The sequence below is a fragment of the Salmo salar genome, chromosome 06 (assembly GCF_965601325.2).
Source record: "Salmo salar chromosome 06, fSalSal1, whole genome shotgun sequence".
Lineage (NCBI taxonomy): Eukaryota > Metazoa > Chordata > Actinopteri > Salmoniformes > Salmonidae > Salmo > Salmo salar.
The window spans coordinates 32452181-32476566 of NC_138296.1; the positions used below are offsets into that span (position 1 = coordinate 32452181).

The 24386-nt window shown below is 46.8% G+C and overlaps 1 protein-coding gene across 1 annotated transcript in view; it reads left to right on the top strand.

Annotated features, from left to right (window-relative positions):
• Positions 1-24386, top strand: part of LOC106601508 (SH3 and multiple ankyrin repeat domains protein 1) — a 56500-nt gene that overhangs the window by 22723 nt on the left and 9391 nt on the right. Inside the window, exons 5-20 of the mRNA XM_082976143.1 lie at positions 326-480; positions 873-1040; positions 3243-3359; positions 3475-3552; positions 3886-3952; positions 4253-4425; positions 6178-6476; positions 6862-7016; positions 7515-7628; positions 8111-8186; positions 18235-18317; positions 18578-18702; positions 18809-18944; positions 19022-19201; positions 23590-23694; positions 23809-23865. Of these exons, the coding sequence (XP_082832269.1) occupies positions 326-480; positions 873-1040; positions 3243-3359; positions 3475-3552; positions 3886-3952; positions 4253-4425; positions 6178-6476; positions 6862-7016; positions 7515-7628; positions 8111-8186; positions 18235-18317; positions 18578-18702; positions 18809-18944; positions 19022-19201; positions 23590-23694; positions 23809-23865 (2088 nt within the window). The remainder of the gene's footprint in view (positions 1-325; positions 481-872; positions 1041-3242; positions 3360-3474; positions 3553-3885; positions 3953-4252; positions 4426-6177; positions 6477-6861; positions 7017-7514; positions 7629-8110; positions 8187-18234; positions 18318-18577; positions 18703-18808; positions 18945-19021; positions 19202-23589; positions 23695-23808; positions 23866-24386) is intronic.

The following is a 24386-nucleotide window of genomic DNA, read 5'->3' on the forward strand; positions in this document are numbered from 1 at the left end:
CCTTTAAGAGCCAGATAATATAACGAGGTGGGAAACAGGCAGCTACTGTTGGCAGTTTTGGGTGTGCTGCAACAGTCCTCTCACACAACAGAGCCTGCTGTCGCTGGGAGTGTGAGGTGCACTTCCACCTGGCAACACCAGGGGGCAGCAGAGAGCTCTACATCTGCCACTATCAGATAGGAGATACTGTACTACTACAGTAGACTAGAGTGACATGATGCTGTGATGTTCATGTCATAAATCCATGGCCCCACTCCTGTCTGTCTGATTAAATATATGAGCCCCTCCGTCCCTCCATTGCTCCATCTCTGTCTCTCCCCTGTAGAAACCCCCCTGACGTTGGCGGTGCAGTGTGAGCCGGGGGGAGGGGAGGCCATACGGGGGCTGGTGCTGGGAGGGGCTCATCTTGATTTCAGGTCCAAGGACGGACTCACACCTCTACACAAGGCTGTCCGCAGCCACTGCCACACAGCCTTGCTGGTAAACACACACACACACCTCCTTACACTCACATCTATGAATTAAAGGAGCATGTATGGACCCACTGTGCATAGTGTCTTGTATTGAGATACAGTCATGATGTTCTTATAATGATATCACATATTTTATAGTGATATTCAACTAATCTTTTAATACACTCTTAGAAAAAAGGGTTCCAAAAAGGTTTTTTCGGCTGTCCCCATAGCAGAACCCTTTTTGCTTCCAGGTAGAAGTCTTTTGGGTTCCATGTAGAACCCTCTGTGGAAAGGGAACTAAAAAGGGTTATTAAGAGGGTTCTCCTATGGGAACAGCCAAAGAAACCTTTTAGGTTGTAGATAGCACCTTCTTTCTAAGAGTGTATGTATGTGTGTCTACCTGGTGTGTCCCTATAGACCTTGCTGTCTCTGGGTGCGTCTCCGGACTATAAGGACCGGCGGGGGCTGACTCCGCTCTACCACACTGTGCTGACAGGGGGCGACACCTCCTGCTGTGAGACCCTGCTCCACCACCGCGCCAAGCTGGCCATCAGGGACGAGAACGGCTGGGATGAGACACACCAGGTAGGTTGAGGTGTAAGTCTGTGTTTGTGTGCTTTTGTCTGGTTTAGTCTGTGTTCAAGTGTCTATGTCCATTAGCGTTTCACTGTGTTTGTGTGTATATAGGTTTGTGTGTGTGTGTATTTGTGTTAATGTCAGTGTGTAAATGTCATCTCTATATTTATGTTATCCATTCATGTCATGGTTCACCTCCCTTACCCTGATGTGTCTCTCCTGCTACTCACCCCCCTGTACCCCTCTAACCCATGATGAGGCCCATCTCTCACCCCCCTGTACCCCTCTAACCCATGATGAGGCCCGTCTCTCACCCCCCTGTACCCTCTAACCCATGACGAGGCCAGTCTCTCACCCCCCTGTACCCCTCTAACCCATGATGAGGCCCGTCTCTCACCCCCCTGCACCCCTCTAACCCATGATGAGGCCCGTCTCTCATCTCCCTGTACCCTCTAACCCATGATGAGGCCCGTCACTCACCCCCCTTTACCCCTCTAACCCATGATGAGGGTCGTCTCTCACCCCCCTGTACCCCTCCAGCCCATGATGAGGCCTGTCTCTCACCCCCCTGTACCCTCTAACCCATGATGAGGCCTGTCTCTCACCCCCCTGTACCCTCTAACCCATGATGAGGCTGTCCCTCACCCCCCTGTACCCTCTAACCCATGATGAGGCCCGTCTCTCATCTCCCTGTACCCTCTAACCCATGATGAGGCTGTCCCTCACCCCCCTGTACCCTCTAACCCATGATGAGGCCCGTATTTCATCTCCCTGTACCCTCTAACCCATGATGAGGCCCGTCACTCACCCCCCTGTACCCCTCTAACCCATGATGAGGCCCGTCACTCACCCCCCTTTACCCCTCTAACCCATGATGAGGCCCGTCTCTCACCCCCCTGTACCCCTCTAACCCATGATGAGGCCCATCTCTCATCTCCCTGTACCCTCTAACCCATGATGAGGCCCGTCTCTCACCCCCCTGTACCCTCTAACCCATGATGAGGCCCGTCTCTCACCCCCCTGTACCCTCTAACCCATGATGAGGCCCATCTCTCACCCCCCTGTACCCCTCTAACCCATAATGAGGCCCGTCTCTCATCTCCCTGTACCCCTCTAACCCATGATGAGGCCCATCACTCACCCCCCTGTACCCCTCTAACCCATGATGAGGCCCATCACTCACCCCCCTTTACCCCTCTAACCCATGATGAGGCCCATCACTCACCCCCCTTTACCCCTCTAACCCATGATGAGGCCCGTCTCTCACCCCCCTGTACCCTCTAACCCATGATGAGGCCCGTCTCTCATCTCCCTGTACCCTCTAACCCATGATGAGGCCCATCTCTCACCCCCCTGTACCCTCTAACCCATGATGAGGCCCGTCTCTCATCTCCCTGTACCCTCTAACCCATGATGAGGCCCATCTCTCACCCCCCTGTACCCTCTAACCCATGATGAGGCCCGTCACTCACCCCCTTTACCCCTCTAACCCATGATGAGGCCCATCTCTCATCTCCCTGTACTCTCTAACCCATGATGAGGCCCGTCTCTCACCCCCCTGTACCCTCTAACCCATGATGAGGCCCGTCTCTCACCCCCCTGTACCCCTCTAACCCATGATGAGGCCCGTCTCTCACCCCCCTGTACCCTCTAACCCATGATGAGGCCCGTCTCTCATCTCCCTGTCACTCCATAACTCAGGTATGAAGAGGACAGCAGATAGAACCCTGGAGACACACAGGTACTGTACTAACTTCCCCTCCATTTCAACATTCTTTCCATCTTTTCATCATTATGTCTGTGTGTATTTGTGCTGTTGTCGTTGTCTATCTATGTGCGTATCTATGTGCGTATCTATGTGCGTATCTATGTGTGAGAGGCTCTGTAAGTGTGTATTCTTGCTGTTTTCTGATGTGTGTGTTGTTCCTGTTTCTCTCTCTCTTTTTGACAATGTATAACCCCCCTCTCTCTTTCTCCACTCTTTATTTCCGTGATCTCTATCTCCCTCTTCATTCATTTCTCTTTTCTGTACCTCTGATCGCCTGCCATCCCCCTCTCCCCACCCTCTCTCTCTCTTTCTTTATTTCTATCTCTCTCTACCCCCCATCTCTCTATCTCTCCCCACCTTTCTCGCTCTCTGTCCCCCCACCTCTCTCTCCCCCCACCTCTCTCTCTCCCTCCCTCTCTGTTCTCACTCTGCTCTGATCCCAGGCCTGTCAGAATGGCAACGCCCAGCATCTGGAGCACCTTCTTTTTTACGGGGCAGACTCCACTTCCCAGAATGCCTCAGGAAACACTGCCTTGCACATTTGTGCTTTATACAACAAGGTAGTGCTCTCCAGTAGTGTCATAAACAAACATCATAAAGATAACTTTGTAGTTTTGTAATCCAGTATTACAGTTATTTGCTGCTAATTGATTGACATGTATTTTGTCCATACAGGACAGCTGTGCACGAATTCTACTTTACAGGGGAGCCAATAAAGACACAAAGAATAACAGTGGGCAGAACCCATTTCAGGTGATTATACAATACATGGCTGGGCTAATGGAATGATGTATTTGTATGTACATTGCTTGGATGGGGTTGTGTGTGATGAAGTTACTGAAGCAGAAAATGCTATTGGATGAGATGTACCAGTTTTAGTGATATTGTTCTGTGACGTGTACGAGGGTCCAAGGTGGGAGAATTCTGCCTGACCCCTTGACCTGGGTTCTCGTACTCTGTCCTCCTTACAAAAGGCCAGCTGAGACAAGGAATATGTGCATACTGTGTGTGTGTGTGTGTGCGCGAGTGTGTGTGTGGAGGATGCTGTGAGAACTGTCCCTTACTCGGCTAGCGTGTGTGTTTCAGGTGGCTGTCATGTCCGGCCATTTTGAGCTTGGAGAGATTATCAAAAACCATCGGGACACGTATGTAGGTACGTTCTGTCCTGTGGCTGTCTGGGAGTTCATGCTCTATGAACATATGTGACAGTATGTGAGAGTGGGTCTACATTCACGTTTCTTTAAAAACAACGTTGTGTGTACACACAATATTTATTACATTATTTTGTATGTGTGCCAATCAAACTGGGATACTTCCTGTCCCTGCTATCTGAATGAGTGCTGCAAGTGAACTAATTATGTCTAGTTTCTCTCTCTCTCTCTCTCTCTCTCTCTCTCTCTCTCTCTCTCTCTCTCTCTCCTTCTCTCCTTCTCTCCTTCTCACACTCTCTCAGTTCCTTTTCTTGAGTCTCCCAAATACGCCCCTCAGAGGCGAGAGAGTGCGCCGCGCACCCTGGCGCTGCCCCAGCCTCACCCCTTCCTGCGTGCCAACAGTGATAACAGTATGAACCTGCCTGACTGGATGGCACTGCCAAATACACCAGGCTCCAACATTGTGTCTGTACAGGTAGAGGAAGGAACCTAGCACCTGGACACCTAGTCTGGGAGAACTACTGTTTCACATCATGTATCATGTAATGTAGCTATGTAGTACATCACCAATATACTGTAGTGTATTTTTACATTTACATTTTAGTCATTTAGCAGAAGCTCTTATCCAGAGTGACTTAAAGTTAGTACATTCATCTTAATATAGCTAGGTGGGACAACCACATACTGTATCACAGACATACGTTTACATTTTTCCTCAATAAAGTAGCTATCAGTAGTCAGAGCTAGAATAGGGGGAGGGGCTCCATGAGACCTGAGGTGGCAGAACGGAGTGCTCGGGTTGGGGTGTAGGGTTTGAGCATCGCCTGAAGGTAGGGAGAGGCAGTTTTTCTTGCTGCTCCGTAGGTAAGCACCATGGTCTTGTAGTGGATGCGAGCTTTGACTGGAAGCCAATGGAGTGTACGGAGGAGCAGGGTGACATGGGAGACCTTGGGAAGGTTGAAATCTAGGCAGGCTGCAGCATTCTGGATAAATTGCAGTGGTTTGATGGCACAAGCGGGGAGCCCAGCCAACTGAGAGTTGCAGTAGTCCAGACGGGAGAGTGCCTGGATTAGAACCTGCTCCTCTTCCTGTGCAAGGTCGGGTCGTAATGTTGTAGAGCATGAACCTGCAGGAGCGAGTCACTGCTTTAATGTTGGCAGAGAACGACAGGGTGTTGTCCAGAGTCACGTCAAGGTTCTTTGCACTCTGGGAGGGTGACACTGTGGAGTTGTCAACCGTGATGGAGTGCGGACAGGCTTTCCCCGGGAGGAAGAGCAGCTCCGTCTTGTCGAGGTTAAGCTTGAGGTGGTGAGCCGACATCCAAGTTGAGATATCTGCCAGGCACGCAGAGATGCGTGTCACCACCTGGGTGTCAGAAAGGGGGAAGGAGGAAAGTAGTTGAGTGTCGTCTGCATAGCAATGATAGGAGAGACCATGTGAGGATATGATAGAGCTGAGTGACTTGCTGTATAGAGAGAAGAGGAGAGGGCCTAGAACTGTGCCCTGGGGGACACCAGTAGTGGGAGTACGTGGTGCAGACACAGATCCTCTCCATGTCACCTGGTAGGAGCGACCTGTGTAGGGTTTGAGCATCCAAGAGTGTGCAGAGCCTGAGACTCCCAGCCCTGAGAGGGTGGAGAGGAGGATCTGATGTCGAAGGCAGCGGATAGATCTAAGAGGATGAGAACAGAGGAGAGAGAGTCAGCTTTGGCAGTGCAGAGAGTCTCCGTGACACAGAGAAGAGCAGTCTGGGTTGAGTGACCCGTCTTGAAGCCTGACTGGTTAGGGTCAAGAAGATCGTCCTGAAAGAGATAACGAGAGGGTTGATCAGAAACAGCATGCTCAAGTGTTTTGGAAAGAAAGGAAAGAAGGGATGCTTTTGACGTCAGATGAATCGAGAGTTGGTTTCTTGAGGAGGGGAGCGACTTGGGCCATTTTGAAGTCAGAAGGGAAACAGCAACATACTGTAGTATATCACCAATATACTGTAGTACATTACCAATATACTGTAGTACATCACCAATATACTGTAGTACATCACCAATATACTATAGTACAACACCAATATACTGTAGTACATCACCAATATACTGTAGTACATTACCAATATACTGTAGTACATCACCAATATACTGTAGTACATCACCAATATACTATAGTACAACACCAATATACTGTAGTACATCACCAATATACTGTAGTACATCACCAATATACTGTAGTACAGACCACTGAACCGGTGTTGCCCTTTCATCTCTTTCTGTCTCTCGCTCTCTCTCTGTGTCTCTCTCTCGCTCTCTCTGTGTCTCTCTCTCTGTGTCTCTCTCTGTGTCTCTCTCTCTCGCTCTCTCAGGGCTATAAGCATTCAGGTACCATGCGGAGCTCCAGTAGTCCCCGTGGGGCGCGGACTCGCTCCCCGTCCCGAGGGAGAGCAGGGGAAAAGGAGGACAGGAGTCGGCAGAGTCGGAGGCAGGGAGGAAGCGGAGGGGAAGGAGAAGGAGGGGGAGCAGGAGGAGGAGCAGGAGGGTAAGACTGACTATGGTTCTGATAGAACCGTTGATGTGTAATTCCATTATAGCATGCTCTCTCTCCATCTACAGCAGAGTCAGTTGTCCCTCACTGCTGTGACTCTAACATGGCACCCAATCCAAACTTGAAATCTGTATTAATAATTTGCACACAAATCTCCCATCAATAGATGGTTTTCACAAAAGTCCAAATTAGCCATGCAGACCTCAAGTTAGGATTGGGTCTACTGTGCATGAGGGTTGTGTATAGTGTAAGCCTTGTCCGAGCCAGAACGGCCCATTGTTTCTGTAGCGTGAAGGCAGACACTAACCACAAGGCCACTGAGTTGGTTGTGTACTGTAATGTATGTGCTGTATGCTGAACGCTGCCCCCCTCTGGCCAGGGCGGGGTCTGTCAGCAGCAATACGGTTACAGCAGCAGGGGGCCAGCGGAGGCGTCTCTACAGCGCCGTCCCAGGACGTGTGTTTGTGGCCACGCGCTCCCACTCCGCCCAGGGAGACAGAGAGATTAGCATCAGCAAGGGAGACAAAGTCAAAGGTGTGTGTGTTTAGTGTGTCTGTGTCAGAGAATGGCTGTGTGACTGTCTGGCTGGGTGTTTTTTCATGTGAATTCAAAGTGTTTTCTAGCCTGGGTGCCAGCCTGATACATTTGCCCAGGAGATGAAATGTTCATGCTGATACCCAGGCTAGGTTTCTGTCTGCTGATGTGAGTGGTGTATGTATGAGTCTGTCTAGTGGATGTAGTCTACCTGTCTTAATGAGAGTGTAAGGTTCTTGTATGTCCTTGTCTTCAATGTCTGCAGGTATGAATATGTGTGTGTCTGTGAGTGAGTCTAAGGTGTTTCCAGGTATGTATGTCTTGGTGAGTACGTAGAGAGGTTTGCATGCCTGTTTGTGTGTTTACATTCCTCTGTGTGTGTTTACATGTTGTGGCTATTTCCTTGTCCTTGTTTGTGCCTATATGTTGTTTTGTGTATACTGACTGTGTGAGGTAATTGCTCTGATGCGCAACGCTCTTTCTTGTCCCCTCATGCAGTGCTGAGTGTGGGCGAGGGAGGGTTCTGGGAGGGCACGGTTAAGGGACGGACCGGCTGGTTCCCCTCAGACTGCGTAGAGGAAGTGGCAGTCCGTAGCCAGGACAACCGCTCAGGTGAGGCCCTGAGCACACACCTGCAGACACACACAGCGTGCCTCTCTCTCAGAAAAACACACACACACACACTTCCACACACGGCAGCGCTGGCTGCTACACACAGACACACAGGCATAAAAAACAACACATTTAGCAGGAGGTCTATAGTTAGGTTGTAACACTGGGGAAATACCACTCTAGACTCAGAATGATTAGAGCAGCAGAAGCAAGGTGTGGGTTGACAGGGAAGGAAGGTCCTACACTAGTCGTAGTAGTGGTGTCTGCCCACCACTAAGGCCTTAGGCTGCAGTGGTAAACACAGCTGGTTTGACTGTATGTAGAGACTCAATAGAGAGACGTTTACCGTCGAGGTTCAGGCTGTAGTCTAACAGCAGCGTGTGACTGTAGTGACAGTGTTGGTCAGTGTGGCAGGCAGGCAGGCAGGCAGGCAGGCAGGCAGGCAGGCATCATGCTGATAACACTGTGGTCGTGTGTTTTAGAGAGCCGCAGTGAGAAAGCCAAGAGACTGTTCCGGCATTACACCGTGGGCTCCTACGACAGCTTCGACGCTCCCAGGTAAGGATGGGGAGACTTTGTCTTTCTCTACACAGTGTCATACTCAGAGGTCTACCTGGAAGTCAGTGAGTTGAGTGATCTTGCCCTGGATATGCTTGGGATATGTTGGAGTGAGTTCGGTAGCTGTAAGATGGCCGTTTTCCTAGAGTGATCTACAGTACTGTGTCAACTTGTGTTTGGGACTATGGGTAATATACTGTATATTAACCTCACCTGTGTTGTATGTGTGGAAGTGATCCACTAGAGACTATGATTGGGTGATCTACTGTGCGATGGATTGTGATTGGGTGATCTACTGTGCGATGGATTGTGATTGGGTTATGGGTTGGACAGTTATGGGTTGGACAGTATCTTAAGTTACATACAGTACTGGTCTGATATCTGAAGTTACATACAGTACTGGTCTGATATCTGAAGTTACATACAGTACTGGTCTGATATCTGAAGTTACATACAGTACTGGTCTGATATCTGAAGTTACATACAGTACTGGTCTGATATCTGAACTTCTGTAGACTGTCATCGACGTGTCCTCTACTGATGTGCTTGTTGATTATGTTGTCGTTGTTGTTGTTGTTGACTTCCAGAATGCTACGTTGATACTTTGGACACTCCTCTCATTAACACCTAGTGATGTAATGTCCTTCTCTTTAATGTCATGTTTTTGCGTGACGGCTCAGAGAGGCTCTGTTATGAGGCAAACCAATTTAACGGTCCTGGACTTGGACTGTATGAAGAGAGAATTATTTATAAAGAAATAAACACATTATAAATCACATGTATTATTTACAGATAATCCTTCTCCCTGCCCGCTCGCTATCACAGACAACACAAACACACACAAACACAAGTGCGCACACAACAAAAGCATTCATTATTTTGCATAATTTCATTTAGACTTACGTGCTCTACCAAGCGACTGACACCTACATGGAAACTCACACAAACGTTTATACACCCACATCAGGGATATTTAAACAAATGTACTCATACCATATAAAACTCCAGGTTGTTTAGTCAGTCTGTGGCTGGCTGGCTGCTCACTGCTAACTCACTGCTAACTCACTGCTAACACTGCTAACTCACTGCTAACGCGGCTAACTCACTGCTAACTCACTGCTAACACTGCTAACTCACTGCTAACTCACTGCTAAGTCACTGCTAACACTGCTAACTCACTGCTAACTCACAGCTAACTCACTGCTAACTCACTGCTAACACTGCTATCTCACTGCTAACTCACTGCTAACACTGCTAAGTCACTGCTAAGTCACTGCTAACTCACTGCTAACTCACTGCTAACACTGCTAACTCACTGCTAACTCACTGCTAAGTCTGTTTTTATCAGAGCACAAGTGTGGATCCATCTCACCTATTCCCCTGCTTTTTTCCACTCCTCTATATTTGGCTTTGTCACCCCTTCCACCTCTCTCTCTCTATCGCTCCCTTTATTTTTATTCATCACCATTTTACTCACCCCCTGTAATTTTTAATTTTCTCTCCATCACCCTCCCTCCCCTGTGGTGTTTCCATCTGGAGAACAGACAGTGAAGGGCACTCTGGAGGGAGAGAGGGATGAACAGAGCAAGAAAGGAGGTGAAGAGAAGGAGAGATTCTACAGTATGTAGAATTAGACGAAGAAGAGAAAAGGGAGAGAGAACGAAGGAGAGGAAATAGACATGAATGAACAACCCCCCTTTCTCTCCCACTTTCACCTCATCACCTTTCAATCCGCTTTTAGATGGAAGATGTTTTTATATTGACAGTAAGAGATCTTGTACACCTCCTGATCTGTCTAATGAAGCAGGCTTTTACTGCTCTGACTAGCTGTGACAGTTTAACAAGGCTCGGTCGAGACGGCAGTCAGCTAAATGAATGGCTTAAATTGATATTGTGGCACAGCGATTACATTAACAAGGATTAGAGGAAGAGGAGAGATGTTCTCTCTCTATACATGTTCACCCCTAGTGTCCATCTTTATCAATCCATTCCTCCTTTCTCCCTATTTGTCCTTATCCTCCCTTCTTTACTAATTTACTTGTTCCTTCCTTCCTTCCTTCCTTCCTTCCTTCCTTCCTTCCTTCCTTCCTTCCTTCCTTCCTTCCTTCCTTCCTTCCTTCCTTCCTTCCTTCCTTCCTTCCTTCCATCCAAATAATCCTCCCTCCGTCGTGCCCCCTCTCTCCCTGTGTCTCAGAGCCCATGGCAGTGAATTCCCCTAGTAACACACATGACAACTGTTCTGGGGCAGCGGTCTGTGAAATAGGGACAAGGAAGCACACACACATTCTAGAGAAGAGTGGATTATTGCCCTCCATCACAAGAGGTGCTTTCATTATGGGTGAACACTCATGCACACATACACTCATACACACATGACCACACGCACATGAGTCACACACACATGAGTCACACACACATGACCACACACACATGACCACATACACATGAGTCACACACACTAACATGACCAAACACCTGCCAACATTCAATCTCTTGCCCCCTCCCCCTTGTACTCTTTCTTCCTCTCTCACTCTCTCGCTCTCTCTCCCTCCCTCCCTCACACACACGCTCGGCCATACACTAAATTCACAGCAGTATAGCTTAACATGCAGAGAGAGAAACAAAAAGAGAGGGAGGGAAGGAGAGAGAGGAGAAGAACAGCAATAGGCAGTGAAGGCAGAAAGGCACCAGAGAGAGGTAGGGGGAGAGAGAGGGGGAGATTGAGCGAGAGACAGGGAGGCAGAGAGGGAGGGAGGGAGGGAAAGGCGACAGAAGACAACATCGACATACATCGAGCGAAGCACTGACAGAGATGATGTGAGTGCCTTTTTAAAGAGAATCTCTCTCGCTCTAATTCTCTCTTCCTTCTGCTGCTCATCCCCAGCTGAATCTCTCTTCTTCTTCCTGTCTGTCTTGATGCGTCTCCTTCCTCCCGTTTCCCTGCCTCGCTCTCCTCTTTTCATTCATGCGCTCTGCTTTGTTTACAGACAATGTGAGAGAGGAAAGAGGAGGAGAGGGGAGGGGACAGTGTACATGTGTGTGTGTTGATTAAAGGCCATGGGGGAAGGGGAGATGTTTAGAGGGATTTAAGGGCATGTAGGGTCACTGAAGTAGAGAGGACGGAAGAGGGGTAGGACAAAACAAGTGCAGAGATTACAGAAATGGGGAAATGGTAGAGACGTGAGATGGGAGGAAGACATAGGTTGACAGGTGGTGAAAAGAGGTAGGATATGGGAAAAAGAGAGATAGAATATAGAATTCACGTGTTGTCTATATTTGGTTTATTAAAGGTACAATATGCAGAAATCTCTCTGCCATTTCCTGGTTGCTGAAATTCTAATAGTTCGCCTAATTTCAGTTCATGTGACAAAAAAAGCTCGTATAGTGTAGAGAATCATAGGTACCATCTAAACCGCTGTGAAATATATTTCAATAGCCCAAAATACTGTATTTTCAGCTGTTCGAAGTAAAAGATGCAAAAACGAAACTTAAGAACGGGAAGCATAGAAATAGCGCACATAGAACACATCTACTGCTTCTTAGACTTGCTTTCAAAGAATACATTTCTATGTGAATTTGATAATAGATGAATCATCTATCATAATGATCATAATGGCCTGTATATATATATATGAGTTGTGAAAAACATTGTGATTGTGATGGCAGGATGCAAGCCTCAGCAGTTCAGAGCAACAGTCAGTGTGTTATACAGTATCTCCCTATCTGGAGTGAGTTACGGCAAGGGAGAGGAGTCAAACAGAACATGGCCTTAACTCATCCAAAATGCATCTGTTCTTGTGAATGGAGAATCATAACTGAGGAAGAAAACAGTGATAGACAGACTCAGTGAATAACACTGACAGAGATATATACAGAGGTAGAAGAAAGGGTTAGAGAAAGAGAGAAAGAAACGTGTTTGAGTGTGTGTATGTGTGTGCGCGTCTGTGCGCCTCTTTTCTCTTTATATTCTGTTGGTGTATGAAATAGTCACATACTCAGCAAACAAACCCGATCACCCCTTGGCCCGCTCTTTCTCCCCTCTCTTAAAATTACCTCATATCTCTCTCCTTTTTATGCTAAACCATCTCCCTCACCCTCCCTCACTCACACACTCCCTCCTTCTCCCTCTCTTGTCCCCCCCCTCTCTCTCTCTCTCTCTCTTTCTCTCTCTCTCTCTCTCTCTCTTTCTCTCTCTCTCTCTCTCTCTCTCTCTCTCTCTTTCTCTCTCTCTATCTGTGTCGCAGTCACAGTGAACCATCTCCATCTCTCTCCTGTTCCCTCGTTCTCTTTCTCTCTCTCTGTCTGTCTGTCTTAAGTATGAAGGGGCTGGGAGAGCTAGGCCCTTACTCTCTCTCTCTCCATCGCTCTCTCCTCCTCTCCTCCCCTCCCTCGGCTCGTACTCGCTGCTCTCTCGCTGGAAGACGAGAAGGAGGAGGAGGAGGGGGGGGGAAATGGCGATGGGGGGATGCGGCGAGGAGGATCTCTCCCTCTCGTCTTCCTGGCCGTCGCTAGGCCCCATGAATAGGAGTGTCTGGTTCATTTACAGGTACGGGCTGTTTTTGATTTCTCACTGGTCGCAGGGCTGGAGGATAGAGGGATGGTGGGAGGGAGGGAGGGAGGGAGGCAGGCAGGCAGGCAGGGAGGGAGGGAGAGAGAGGAGCATGCATGTGGACATGGATGGTAGCCTGGAGTGATTAGGAAGACTAATCGATAGACAGATGGGATGTGTTGCAATGCATGAGCCTGTACGTGCGTCCGTGTGTGCGTCCGTGTGCGTGTGTGTGTGTGTCTGTGTGTGTGTGTCTGTGTGTGTGTGTGTGTGTGTGTCTGTGTGTGTAGTTAGGAAGGAGAGACGCATGCACAGCCCGGTACATTAGCAGTAACGTTACAGCCTAGCTGTGTCTCCATGTTCATTAATCACTCTCCTCTCTCTCTCCTTTCCGTGTCTGTACGTCTGCCTTCAGTAGCAACACAGTACCGACACAACTGTCTGATAATTGCTGCTTCTCTCATCTGCAGAATGTGTGTGTGTGTCGTGTTTGTGGGTCTCTGTGTGTGACGGTCTGTGAGCTGTTGTTGATTGAGAACGAGGTATAGGAGGCAGATCTATAACATGTGTCCCCGGTAGTGGCTCTGCTTCAACTGTGTCTGCATATGGTGTGTGTACGTGTGTGTGTTATCAATGTGTGCCCTTGTGTATGTGTACAAACAGTAGTGTGCATGTCACAGCACTGAAATGGTATAAGAGAATGAGAAGTGGTTTGAGGGGTGCATGCCGTGCCATGTGTAGCAGTCCCCCTTGCTTCTAGATGATGTTACCTATACTTATAGCAGAGCTGGGACGATAAACCCAAAATGATCCACACCGATCACTTATCGCAGGAATTTTGCTGTTATCGTTCATTACGATAAGTATCCTATACTAGAGAAATGTGAAGTTCTACACATGCTTCTACATCTGCATTGCTTGCTGTTTGGGGTTTTAGACTGGGTTTCTGTACAGCACTTTGTGACATCAGCTGATGTAAGAAGGGCTTTATAAATACATTTGATTGATTGAAGTTTGAAATGAAATAAGTTTGCTAATATGGGTGATTGTTAATGGGACAACCATCAAACTAGTGGTAGTAGTTTAAAGGATCATAGTTCTAAACTGTGGTGCACATTCATGTTATAAACTGTGGTGCACATTCATGTTATAAACTGTGGTGCACATTCATGTTATAAACTGTGGTGCACATTAATGTTATAAACTGTGGTGCACATTCATGTTATAAACTGTGGTGCACATTCATGTTATAAACTGTGGTGCACATTCATGTTATAAACTGTGGTGCACATTCATGTTATAAACTGTGGTGCACATTCATGTTATAAACTGTGGTGCACATTCATGTTATAAACTGTGGTGCACATTAATGTTATAAACTGTGGTTCACATTAATGTTATAAACTGTGGCGCACATTAATGTTATAAACTGTGGTTCACATTTATGTTATAAACTGTGGTTCACATTCATGTTATAAACTGTGGTGCACATTTATGTTATAAACTGTGGTGCACATTAATTCATATTATAAACTGTGGTGCACATTAATTCATGTTATAAACTATGGTGCACATTCATGTTATAAACTGTGGCGCACATTAATGTTATAAACTGTGGTTCACATGAATGTTATAAACTGTGGTGCACATGAATGTTATAAACTGTGGCGCACATTAATGTTATAAACTGTGGTGCACATTCATGTTATAAACTGTGGTTCACATGAATGTTATAAACTGTGGTTCACATTCATGTTATAAACTGTGGTGCACATTCATGTTATAAACTGTGGTGCACATTAATTCATGTTATAAACTGTGGTGCACATTAATTCATGTTATAAACTGTGGCGCACATTAATGTTATAAACTGTGGTGCACATTAATGTTATAAACTGTGGTGCACATTAATGTTATAAACTGTGGTGCACATTCACGTTATAAACTGTGGTGCACATTCATGTTATAAACTGTGGTGCACATTCATGTTATAAACTGTGGTGCACATTCATGTTATAAACTGTGGCGCACATTCATGTTATAAACTGTGGTGCACATTAATTAATGTTATAAACTGTGGTGCACATGAATGTTATAAACTGTGGTTCACATTTATGTTATAAACTGTGGTGCACATTTATGTTATAAACTGTGGTGCACATTAATTCATATTATAAACTGTGGTGCACATTAATTCATGTTATAAACTGTGGTGCACATGAATGTTATAAACTGTGGCGCACATTAATGTTATAAACTGTGGTTCACATGAATGTTATAAACTGTGGCGCACATTAATGTTATAAACTGTGGTGCACATTCATGTTATAAACTGTGGTTCACATGAATGTTATAAACTGTGGTTCACATTCATGTTATAAACTGTGGTGCACATGAATGTTATAAACTGTGGTGCACATTAATTCATGTTATAAACTGTGGTGCACATTAATTCATGTTATAAACTGTGGCGCACATTAATGTTATAAACTGTGGTGCACATTAATGTTATAAACTGTGGTGCACATTCACATTATAAACTGTGGTGCACATTCATGTTATAAACTGTGGTGCACATTCATGTTATAAACTGTGGTGCACATTCATGTTATAAACTGTGGTGCACATTCATGTTATAAACTGTGGCGCACATTCATGTTATAAACTGTGGTGCACATTAATTAATGTTATAAACTGTGGTGCACATGAATGTTATAAACTGTGGGTCACATTAATGTTATAAACTGTGGTTCACATGAATGTTATAAACTGTGGTGCACATTAATGTTGTAAACTGTGGTGCACATTCATGTTATAAACTGTGGTGCACATTAATTAATGTTATAAACTGTGGTGCACATTAATGTTATAAACTGTGGTGCACATTAATTAATGTTATAAACTGTGGTGCACATGAATGTTATAAATTGTGGTGCACATGAATGTTATAAACTGTGGTGCACATTAATGTTATAAACTGTGGTTCACATTAATGTTATAAACTGTGGTTCACATTAATGTTATAAACTGTGGTTCACATTAATGTTATAAACTGTGGTTCACATTAATGTTATAAACTGTGGTTCACATTCATTTTATAAACTGTGGTGCACATTCATGTTATAAACTGTGGCGCACATTCATGTTATAAACTGTGGTGCACATTCATGTTATAAACTGTGGCGCACATTCATGTTATAAACTGTGGTGCACATTAATTAATGTTATAAACTGTGGTGCACATGAATGTTATAAACTGTGGGTCACATTAATGTTATAAACTGTGGTTCACATGAATGTTATAAACTGTGGTGCACATTAATGTTATAAACTGTGGTGCACATTAATGTTGTAAACTGTGGTGCACATTCATGTTATAAACTGTGGTGCACATTAATTAATGTTATAAACTGTGGTGCACATTAATTAATGTTATAAACTGTGGTGCACATTAATGTTATAAACTGTGGTGCACATTAATTAATGTTATAAACTGTGGTGCACATGAATGTTATAAATTGTGGTGCACATGAATGTTATAAACTGTGGTGCACATTAATGTTATAAACTGTGGTTCACATTAATGTTATAAACTGTGGTTCACATTAATGTTATAAACTGTGGTTCACATGAATGTTATAAACTGTGGTGCACATTAATGTTATAAACTGTGGTGCACATTAATTAATGTTGTAAACTGTGGTGCACATTCATGTTATAAACTGTGGTGCACATTAATTAATGTTATAAACTGTGGTGCACATTAATTAATGTTATAAACTGTGGTGCACATTAATGTTATAAACTGTGGTGCACATTAATTAATGTTATAAACTGTGGTGCACATGAATGTTATAAATTGTGGTGCACATGAATGTTATAAACTGTGGTGCACATTAATGTTATAAACTGTGGTTCACATTAATGTTATAAACTGTGGTTCACATTCATTTTATAAACTGTGGTGCACATTCATGTTATTAACGTATCATTCTATTTACCGTTATAGCATTAATTGAGGTAATTTATCACGATAGGGATTTTTGTCCATATCACCCAGCTCTAATTTATAGATTGTGTTGCATGGATCAGTTATGTTGGAGATACAGTAGGTATGTATGTTGGACATGCGTATATTGGAGGAACATGGTTAGATGATTGTGTTGTGTTATTACGGTATGCACAACCGTGAGTTGGTGACAGACTTGATGACAGGGGAGCTTGTGTCAGTATAGATACCACTGGGCTGCAGTCCAGAGGAATGTTCGCGTGAGGAACATAACCAACCTAACAAACCAATCCCCATGGTGTTCCTGGTCCCAAATTACACCTTATTCCCAAATAGATCCATTCATCTCTGGTCAACAGTGGTGCACTAGGCTCAATTATGAGGAAGGTGTTATTACAGATGGATGTAGTCCGTGATTGTGTAGTGCTCATTGGTGCATGCTGGCAAATGACTGTATTTAAGTGAGTTGCTATGCGAGTTGCTATGCCAGTGGAGGGGACGGCATGGGTGAAGAAGAAGGGAAGAAAAACAGTCAAGCAACATACAGAATGTAAACATTATTAAAGGTTAACAGTATGTTGACAGTAGCTGGTTGAATCATTGGATGACTGGTTAACTAACTAAACTAGGTCTTCCAAAAGGGGATCAAGTGGCTGACATGCAGGTGCTTGTGGGTATTCTCACTTCTTCTGTGGTCTTTCCGTGATGGCTCCATGTACTATAGTTAGATAGCAACTGGAAACGGACAATTATCGTCATCTCCCATACTCATTATCCCCTGTTTATTCATGAGGCTATTTTAGCGAGGCGGACAAACATAACCTGACCTCTTTATTGGCTCTACATGTGAGGATCTTATTGCTCTTCTTTGGATGACTACGTCTGTGTCATCAGAGCACCTAGCTGTGTGTACATTTCTGTCTTCCAGTGTAGTCAAACCTCTCTATAATACACCAGCTAGATCCTACCTCCAGTAGCTTGTTGCTCAGGCAACCGCCATCATCATATGTAGCCTAGCATCTTAGAGAGTGAGGTTCTGGAACAACATCTCTGGTCTTTCTGTCAACCAACCCAGAGCAATCTTACTGTACCTCGCCTAGTCGCCGACACAAGGCTGCCAAGCGAGCCCCTGGTCTGGTGCATTATGTCATCAGCTGACCCCTGACCCCAGAGAGGACACAGGAAATACAAAACCCACTGCCCAGCTCTGGGGAGCCGAGTCAGGGCAGAGTCAGTTAAATGTATTCATTCATGTGCTTAAAAAATGTGGCCTCATTTCAGAAGGTCCCTGACCCCTCCCACCTCCCTCTCTCTCCCAGGATTAAGGCTCCCTCCTGGTGCAGTGTGCATGTATGCAGGGGGATACCTATCTCCTACCTCTCTCTCTCTCTCTCTTTCCTACCTCCCTCTCTCTCTTCTTCCTGCTGTCCTCTTTCTTCCACTCTTTTTTTAATGTGTCTCTCCCCATCTCTCTCTGTCCTCTCTCTTAGTGACTATATCATCAAGGAGAAGACAGTGCTTCTGCAGAAAAAAGACAGTGAGGGTTTTGGCTTTGTGCTGAGAGGAGCCAAGGGTAAGGAAACACGTGCCATCAGCTGTTGATAGATAGACAGACAGACATACAGACAGGCCTTTAACAAACAGGCACACACACACACAGGCACACACACACACAGGCACACACACACACAGGCACACAGGCACACACACACAGGCACACACACACAGATGAACACACTTGGACAGTCTCACTGTGCTGCATCGGCTTCATCAGTCTAGTTATCACACTGGTTATGACATAATGTTGGTGACCCCTCTGCTCTCTGTCTTCAGCTCAGACCCCCATCGAGGAGTTCACTCCCACCCCAGCCTTCCCAGCACTGCAGTACCTGGAGTCTGTCGACGAGGGAGGCGTGGCCTGGAGAGCCGGTCTGAGAATGGGAGACTTCCTCATTGAGGTGTGTGCTGCTAGGGCATGATGGGAGCTGTAGTTGGATTCTTCACAATGACTGTTATTAGGAAAAATCACCCTCTCTAACCAGTTACATGGACTTCTTCTCTCAGGTGAATGGTCAGAATGTGGTGAAGGTGGGCCACAGGCAGGTGGTCAACATGATCAGGCAAGGTGGAAACGCCCTCATGGTCAAGGTTGTCATGGTAACACGCAACCCTGACATGGAGGATGGCCAAAGAAAGAAAAGTAAGAGACAGCACAGGGTCTGGAACTACGACGACGATGATGAGGATGAGGATGATGATGCTTTCCTTTCTCCACAGTCCCCCAGCAGAGTAAAAGACTAAGCACTCCGGCCATCGCTCTCCGCTCCAAATCCATGACCTCAGAACTGGAGGAGATGGGTAAGACATGGGGGAGACGGGTTGGGTTCTGGGTAGAGACAGGAAAGACAGAAGGACAGAGGAGGAAAGGGAGACCAGGACTATATGGAGAGGGAAAGAGCTAGCATCTAGAAGGAATACAAAGGAATGTATAACAGAGGGAGATGTACGTCTGGAGATAGATAGAGAGAAATGACGAGAAGAGAAGGTGAAAGACAGGAGGGATGGGTAGAGCATGAAGTGAAAAAAGCGAGAGAGGCCTAAAAATGAAAACCCACTGGGCACAGACGTCTAGTTGTCTATTCAACGTCTATTCCATGTTGGTTCAACGTAATTTCATTGAAATGACATGGAAAAAACGTTGATTCAACCAGTGTGTGCCCAGTGGGAAAGGAAAAAAGGGGAGACAAAGTCACAGAGAGGTATGCTGTGATGGACAGAGGGAAGAAAAGGAGGGGAAGCAAGAGGAAGAGAAGTGACACTGTCATGTACTGTCTGAGTGTCCAGGGAAAGGTGTCAGAACCTTAATGGTGACAGCATTGTTAGGGTACCAACATGGATGAGAGTCTCAATGCATTTCACTGTTCTTTCAGAGGTTCCACACTGTCACTTCCAGCACCCCCACTACAGGTAACCCCCCCCCCAAACGATGACCCCACCCACCCCCTGATCCTTCTCACTGCGCCCCCCTTTACCCCCTGACCCCCTGCACCCCCCAGCCCTACCCTAGCACCCCCAGACCAGTCCCACGTCTCCACAAACACACCTACACTGGCTGAGTGTGTCGTTGCCAGGGTAACACTGCAGGGGTGGGTGTCACTCGGAGGGAGACTACTGTAGATGCTGCTGCGGTCTCTACTGAGCATGCTCACTTCGCCCATGATGATGATTTATGGGAGCAGATAATATGAGAGGCAAGCGGGAGCCTCTGAGTATTCCCTATCTGATCCTAGGTCAGATTCTAGCTCATTCCAACAGACTCCCACATGTCACTCTCCCTTACAAGCCAGTCTGCTGGGACATTACTCCTGTCCACAATACACACTGCTTATTATCTCCTCTAGTGCAGAGCCAAGATAAGATCCAGATGGTTGGGTAACTACTAGCTTACTGTACCCCTGACTCTCCCCTCATCACCCCTCTCTGTGGTCCAAACCCCCTGACTCTCCCCTCATCACCCCTCTCTGTGGTCCAAACCCCCTGACTCTCCCCTCACCACCCCTCTCTGTGGTCCAAACCCCCTGACTCTCCCCTCACCACCCCTCTCTGTGGTCCAAACCCCCTGACTCTCCCCTCACCACCCCTCTCTGTGGTCCAAACCCCCTGACTCTCCCCTCACGACCCCTCTCTGTGGTCCAAACCCCCTGACTCTCCCCTCATCACCCCTCTCTGTGGTTCAAACCCCCTGACTCTCCCCTCACCACCCCTCTCTGTGGTCCAAACCCCCTGACTATCCCCTCATCACCCCTCTCTGTGGTCCAAACCCCCTGACTATCCCCTCACCACCCCTCTCTGTGGTCCAAACCCCCTGACTCTCCCCTCACCACCCCTCTCTGTGGTCCAAACCCCCTGACTCTCCCCTCACCACCCCTCTCTGTGGTCCAAACCCCCTGACTCTCCCCTCACGACCCCTCTCTGTGGTCCAAACCCCCTGACTCTCCCCTCATCACCCCTCTCTGTGGTTCAAACCCCCTGACTCTCCCCTCACCACCCCTCTCTGTGGTCCAAACCCCCTGACTATCCCCTCATCACCCCTCTCTGTGGTCCAAACCCCCTGACTATCCCCTCACCACCCCTCTCTGTGGTCCAAACCCCCTGACTCTCCCCTCACCACCCCTCTCTGTGGTCCAAACCCCCTGACTCTCCCCTCACCACCCCTCTCTGTGGTCCAAACCCCCGACTCTCCCCTCACCACCCCTCTCTGTGGTCCAAACCCCCTGACTCTCCCCTCACGACCCCTCTCTGTGGTCCAAACCCCCTGACTCTCCCCTCATCACCCCTCTCTGTGGTCCAAACCCTCTGACTCTCCCCTCATCACCCCTCTCTGTGGTCCAAACCCCCTGACTCTCCCCTCATCACCCCTGTCTGTGGTCCAAACCCCCTGACTCTCCCCTCATCACCCCTCTCTGTGGTTCAAACCCCCTGACTCTCCCCTCATCACCCCTCTCTGTGGTCCAAACCCCCTGACTCTCCCCTCATCAACCCTCTCTGTGGATCAAACCCCCTGACTCTCCCCTCACCACCCCTCTCTGTGGTCCAAACCCCCTGACTATCCCCTCACCACCCCTCTCTGTGGTCCAAACCCCCTGACTCTCCCCTCACCACCCCTCTCTGTGGACCAAACCCCCTGACTCTCCCCTCACCACCCCTCTATATGGTCCAAACCCCCTGACTCTCCCCTCACCACCCCTCTATATGGTCCAAACCCCCTGACTCTCCCCTCACCACCCCTCTATATGGTCCAAACCCCCTGACTCTCCCCTCACCACCCCTCTATATGGTCCAAACCCCCTGACTCTCCCCTCATCACCCCTCTCTGTGGTCCAAACCCCTGACTGACTGATTGACACACAGCATGAGCAGCCGCCCCCACAGACCCCCCCTGCCCTGCTCTGATCTCCCCCCGCCTGTAAACCAATGATCACTATCCCTATAGTATGGAACATCCCAAACCTACACTACACCAATGTTGCAACTCCTCGTCCCACTACTACACACCTTAATGCTGTAATAACAGTATATATACTGTATAACCCCACACATACATGACCCCTGTCCAGGGTGATAATGCAACTATACTCTCCATATTTAATGCATAACCATACAGTATATATATTTGTTTCATTTAATCTTCATAAACAAACATATGCTAAAAAGATCTCTTTTCATACAAAAGTCTGTCCTGCAACTGTTCTTTATGGATCAACTTCTGCTCCTCATTCCATATGCGCGTTCCCTAAAGCAAGGTTTCAGGAGCAGAATGTGTGATGGAGCCATATCAGCCTCTGCCATATGCTTATTCTAATGCCATGAATTAATATAGCTACCTCTGACAATGCCCATTAAACTGTCTCACCTCTATGTTTGGTGCAGTGTCCCAGTTCACCTGGAAGCCACGCTGCAAGATAGCACCAGCATTAACATGGAAATGATATCACACACTTACCTGAGTTCTTCAGCGTTGTTTTAACAGCACGTTTCAATTCTAAAGCAGTAGTCTAAGCATCGATTACAAGGCTAATGACAGTATGCCATCTTTCTTTTTACTGGAAAGTTGTTCAGCAGTTATTACACACAGTGTTGTTTTCTAAACTGAATGATTTGGCGTGTCTGAAATAACCCTAACATAATTCAGCTAACATTTTAGACATTTTAACAAAACACTTAACCAAACTACTTTCCTACCACTCACCACCTCTAAAAACGTGGTCCCCACAATACACAAGCTCACACAGTCACAGGTGGCTGTTTGAACCCCTCTAAACCCGTCTGTAGAACCCTGTGGTCTGCTCACGCTCCACTACTCTGTTTAACCTCTGAACCCGTCTGTAGAACCATGTGGTCTGCTCACGCTCCACTACTCTGTTTAACCTCTGAACTCACTGCACTTCCCTGTGGTTTACTCACGCTCCACTACTCTGTTTAACCTCTGTCTTTCCTCTGAACTCACTGCACTTCCCTGTGGTGGGGACGCGTCATAGTGGAGAGAGGTGAGAGATTTCTGTGTGTGTGTGTGTGTGTGTGTGTGTGTGTGTGTGTGTGTGTGTGTGTGTGTGTGTGTGTGTGTGTGTGTGTGTGTGTGTGTGTGTGTGTGTGTGTGTCACAAAGAGGAAACAGACATCTCTGATTGCAGCACACATAGGAATATAAGTATTACTTACAATGATGGTGTTACAGTAACTCAAGTGATGGTGTTACAGTAACTCAAGCGATGGTGTTACAGTAACTCAAGCGATGGTGTTACAGTAACTCAAGCGATGGTGTTACAGTAACTCAGGCGATGGTGTTACAGTAACTCAAGCGATGGTGTTACAGTAACTCAAGCGATGGTGTTACAGTAACTCAAGCGATGGTGTTACAGTAACTCAGGCGATGGTGTTACAGTAACTCAGGCGATGGTGTTACAGTAACTCAAGCGATGGTGTTACAGTAACTCAAGCGATGGTGTTACAGTAACTCAAGCGATGGTGTTACAGTAACTCAAGCGATGGTGTTACAGTAACTCAAGCGATGGTGTTACAGTAACTCAAGCGATGGTGTTACAGTAACTCAGGCGATGGTGTTACAGTAACTCAAGCGATGGTGTTACAGTAACTCAAGCGATGGTGTTACAGTAACTCAAGCGATGGTGTTACAGTAACTCAAGCGATGGTGTTACAGTAACTCAAGTGATGGTGTTACAGTAACTCAAGTGATGGTGTTACAGTAACTCAAGCGATGGTGTTACAGTAACTCAAGCGATGGTGTTACAGTAACTCAAGTGATGGTGTTACAGTAACTCAAGTGATGGTGTTACAGTAACTCAAGTGATGGTGTTACAGTAACTCAAGTGCCAAAGTTAACGCCTGCCTTTGCCTTGTCCTCAGCTGCTACCCCTTGGAAAAAAAAATCAGGTACGATTTACAAACTCCTTTTATGCTTTGTGTTTTTATCTGTTAAAACTGCAAACGTCTCTGCTAGCCAGTTAGCATTCAGTCAGCTTACTGGGTTTTTCCGTATCCTTTCAGAATTCGAGTCTTCACAAGTTACAGAGAAGAAGAGGACAGTCTATCAGATGGCTTTGAGTAAGAGACTTCATATGCATGTACAGTATCAGGGGAATAGCCGGGCTTTATTTTTAACATATCAATAAATTCCCCCTCAGTGGGGGGATGTGTGGTGGAGTGTTTGTTGGCTTGATTTGACCCTCTCTCCCTCACCCTTTCCCTCCTCCACTCTGTCGCATCCTCTTCTCTAACCTCTATACCACTTGTTCTCTCTCTCCGTCTGTCTCTCTCCGTCTGTCTCTCTCCGTCCGCCCCCCCTCTCTCTCTGTGTCTGTCCGTCTCTCTCTCCATCTCCATCTCTCTCTCTGTCTCTCTCTCTCCATCTCTCGCACCCCGTCTCTCTGTCTGTCTGTCTGTCTCTCTCTCCATCTCTCCGTCTCTCTCTCTCCGTCTCTCACTCTCCATCGCTCTCTCCGTCTCTCTCTCTCTCTCTCTCCCTCTCTCTCTCCGTCTCTCTCTCCCTCTCTCTCTCCGTCTCCATCTCTCTCTCTCCGTCTCTCTCCGTCTCTCTCTCTCTCCCTCTCTCTCTCTCTCTCTCT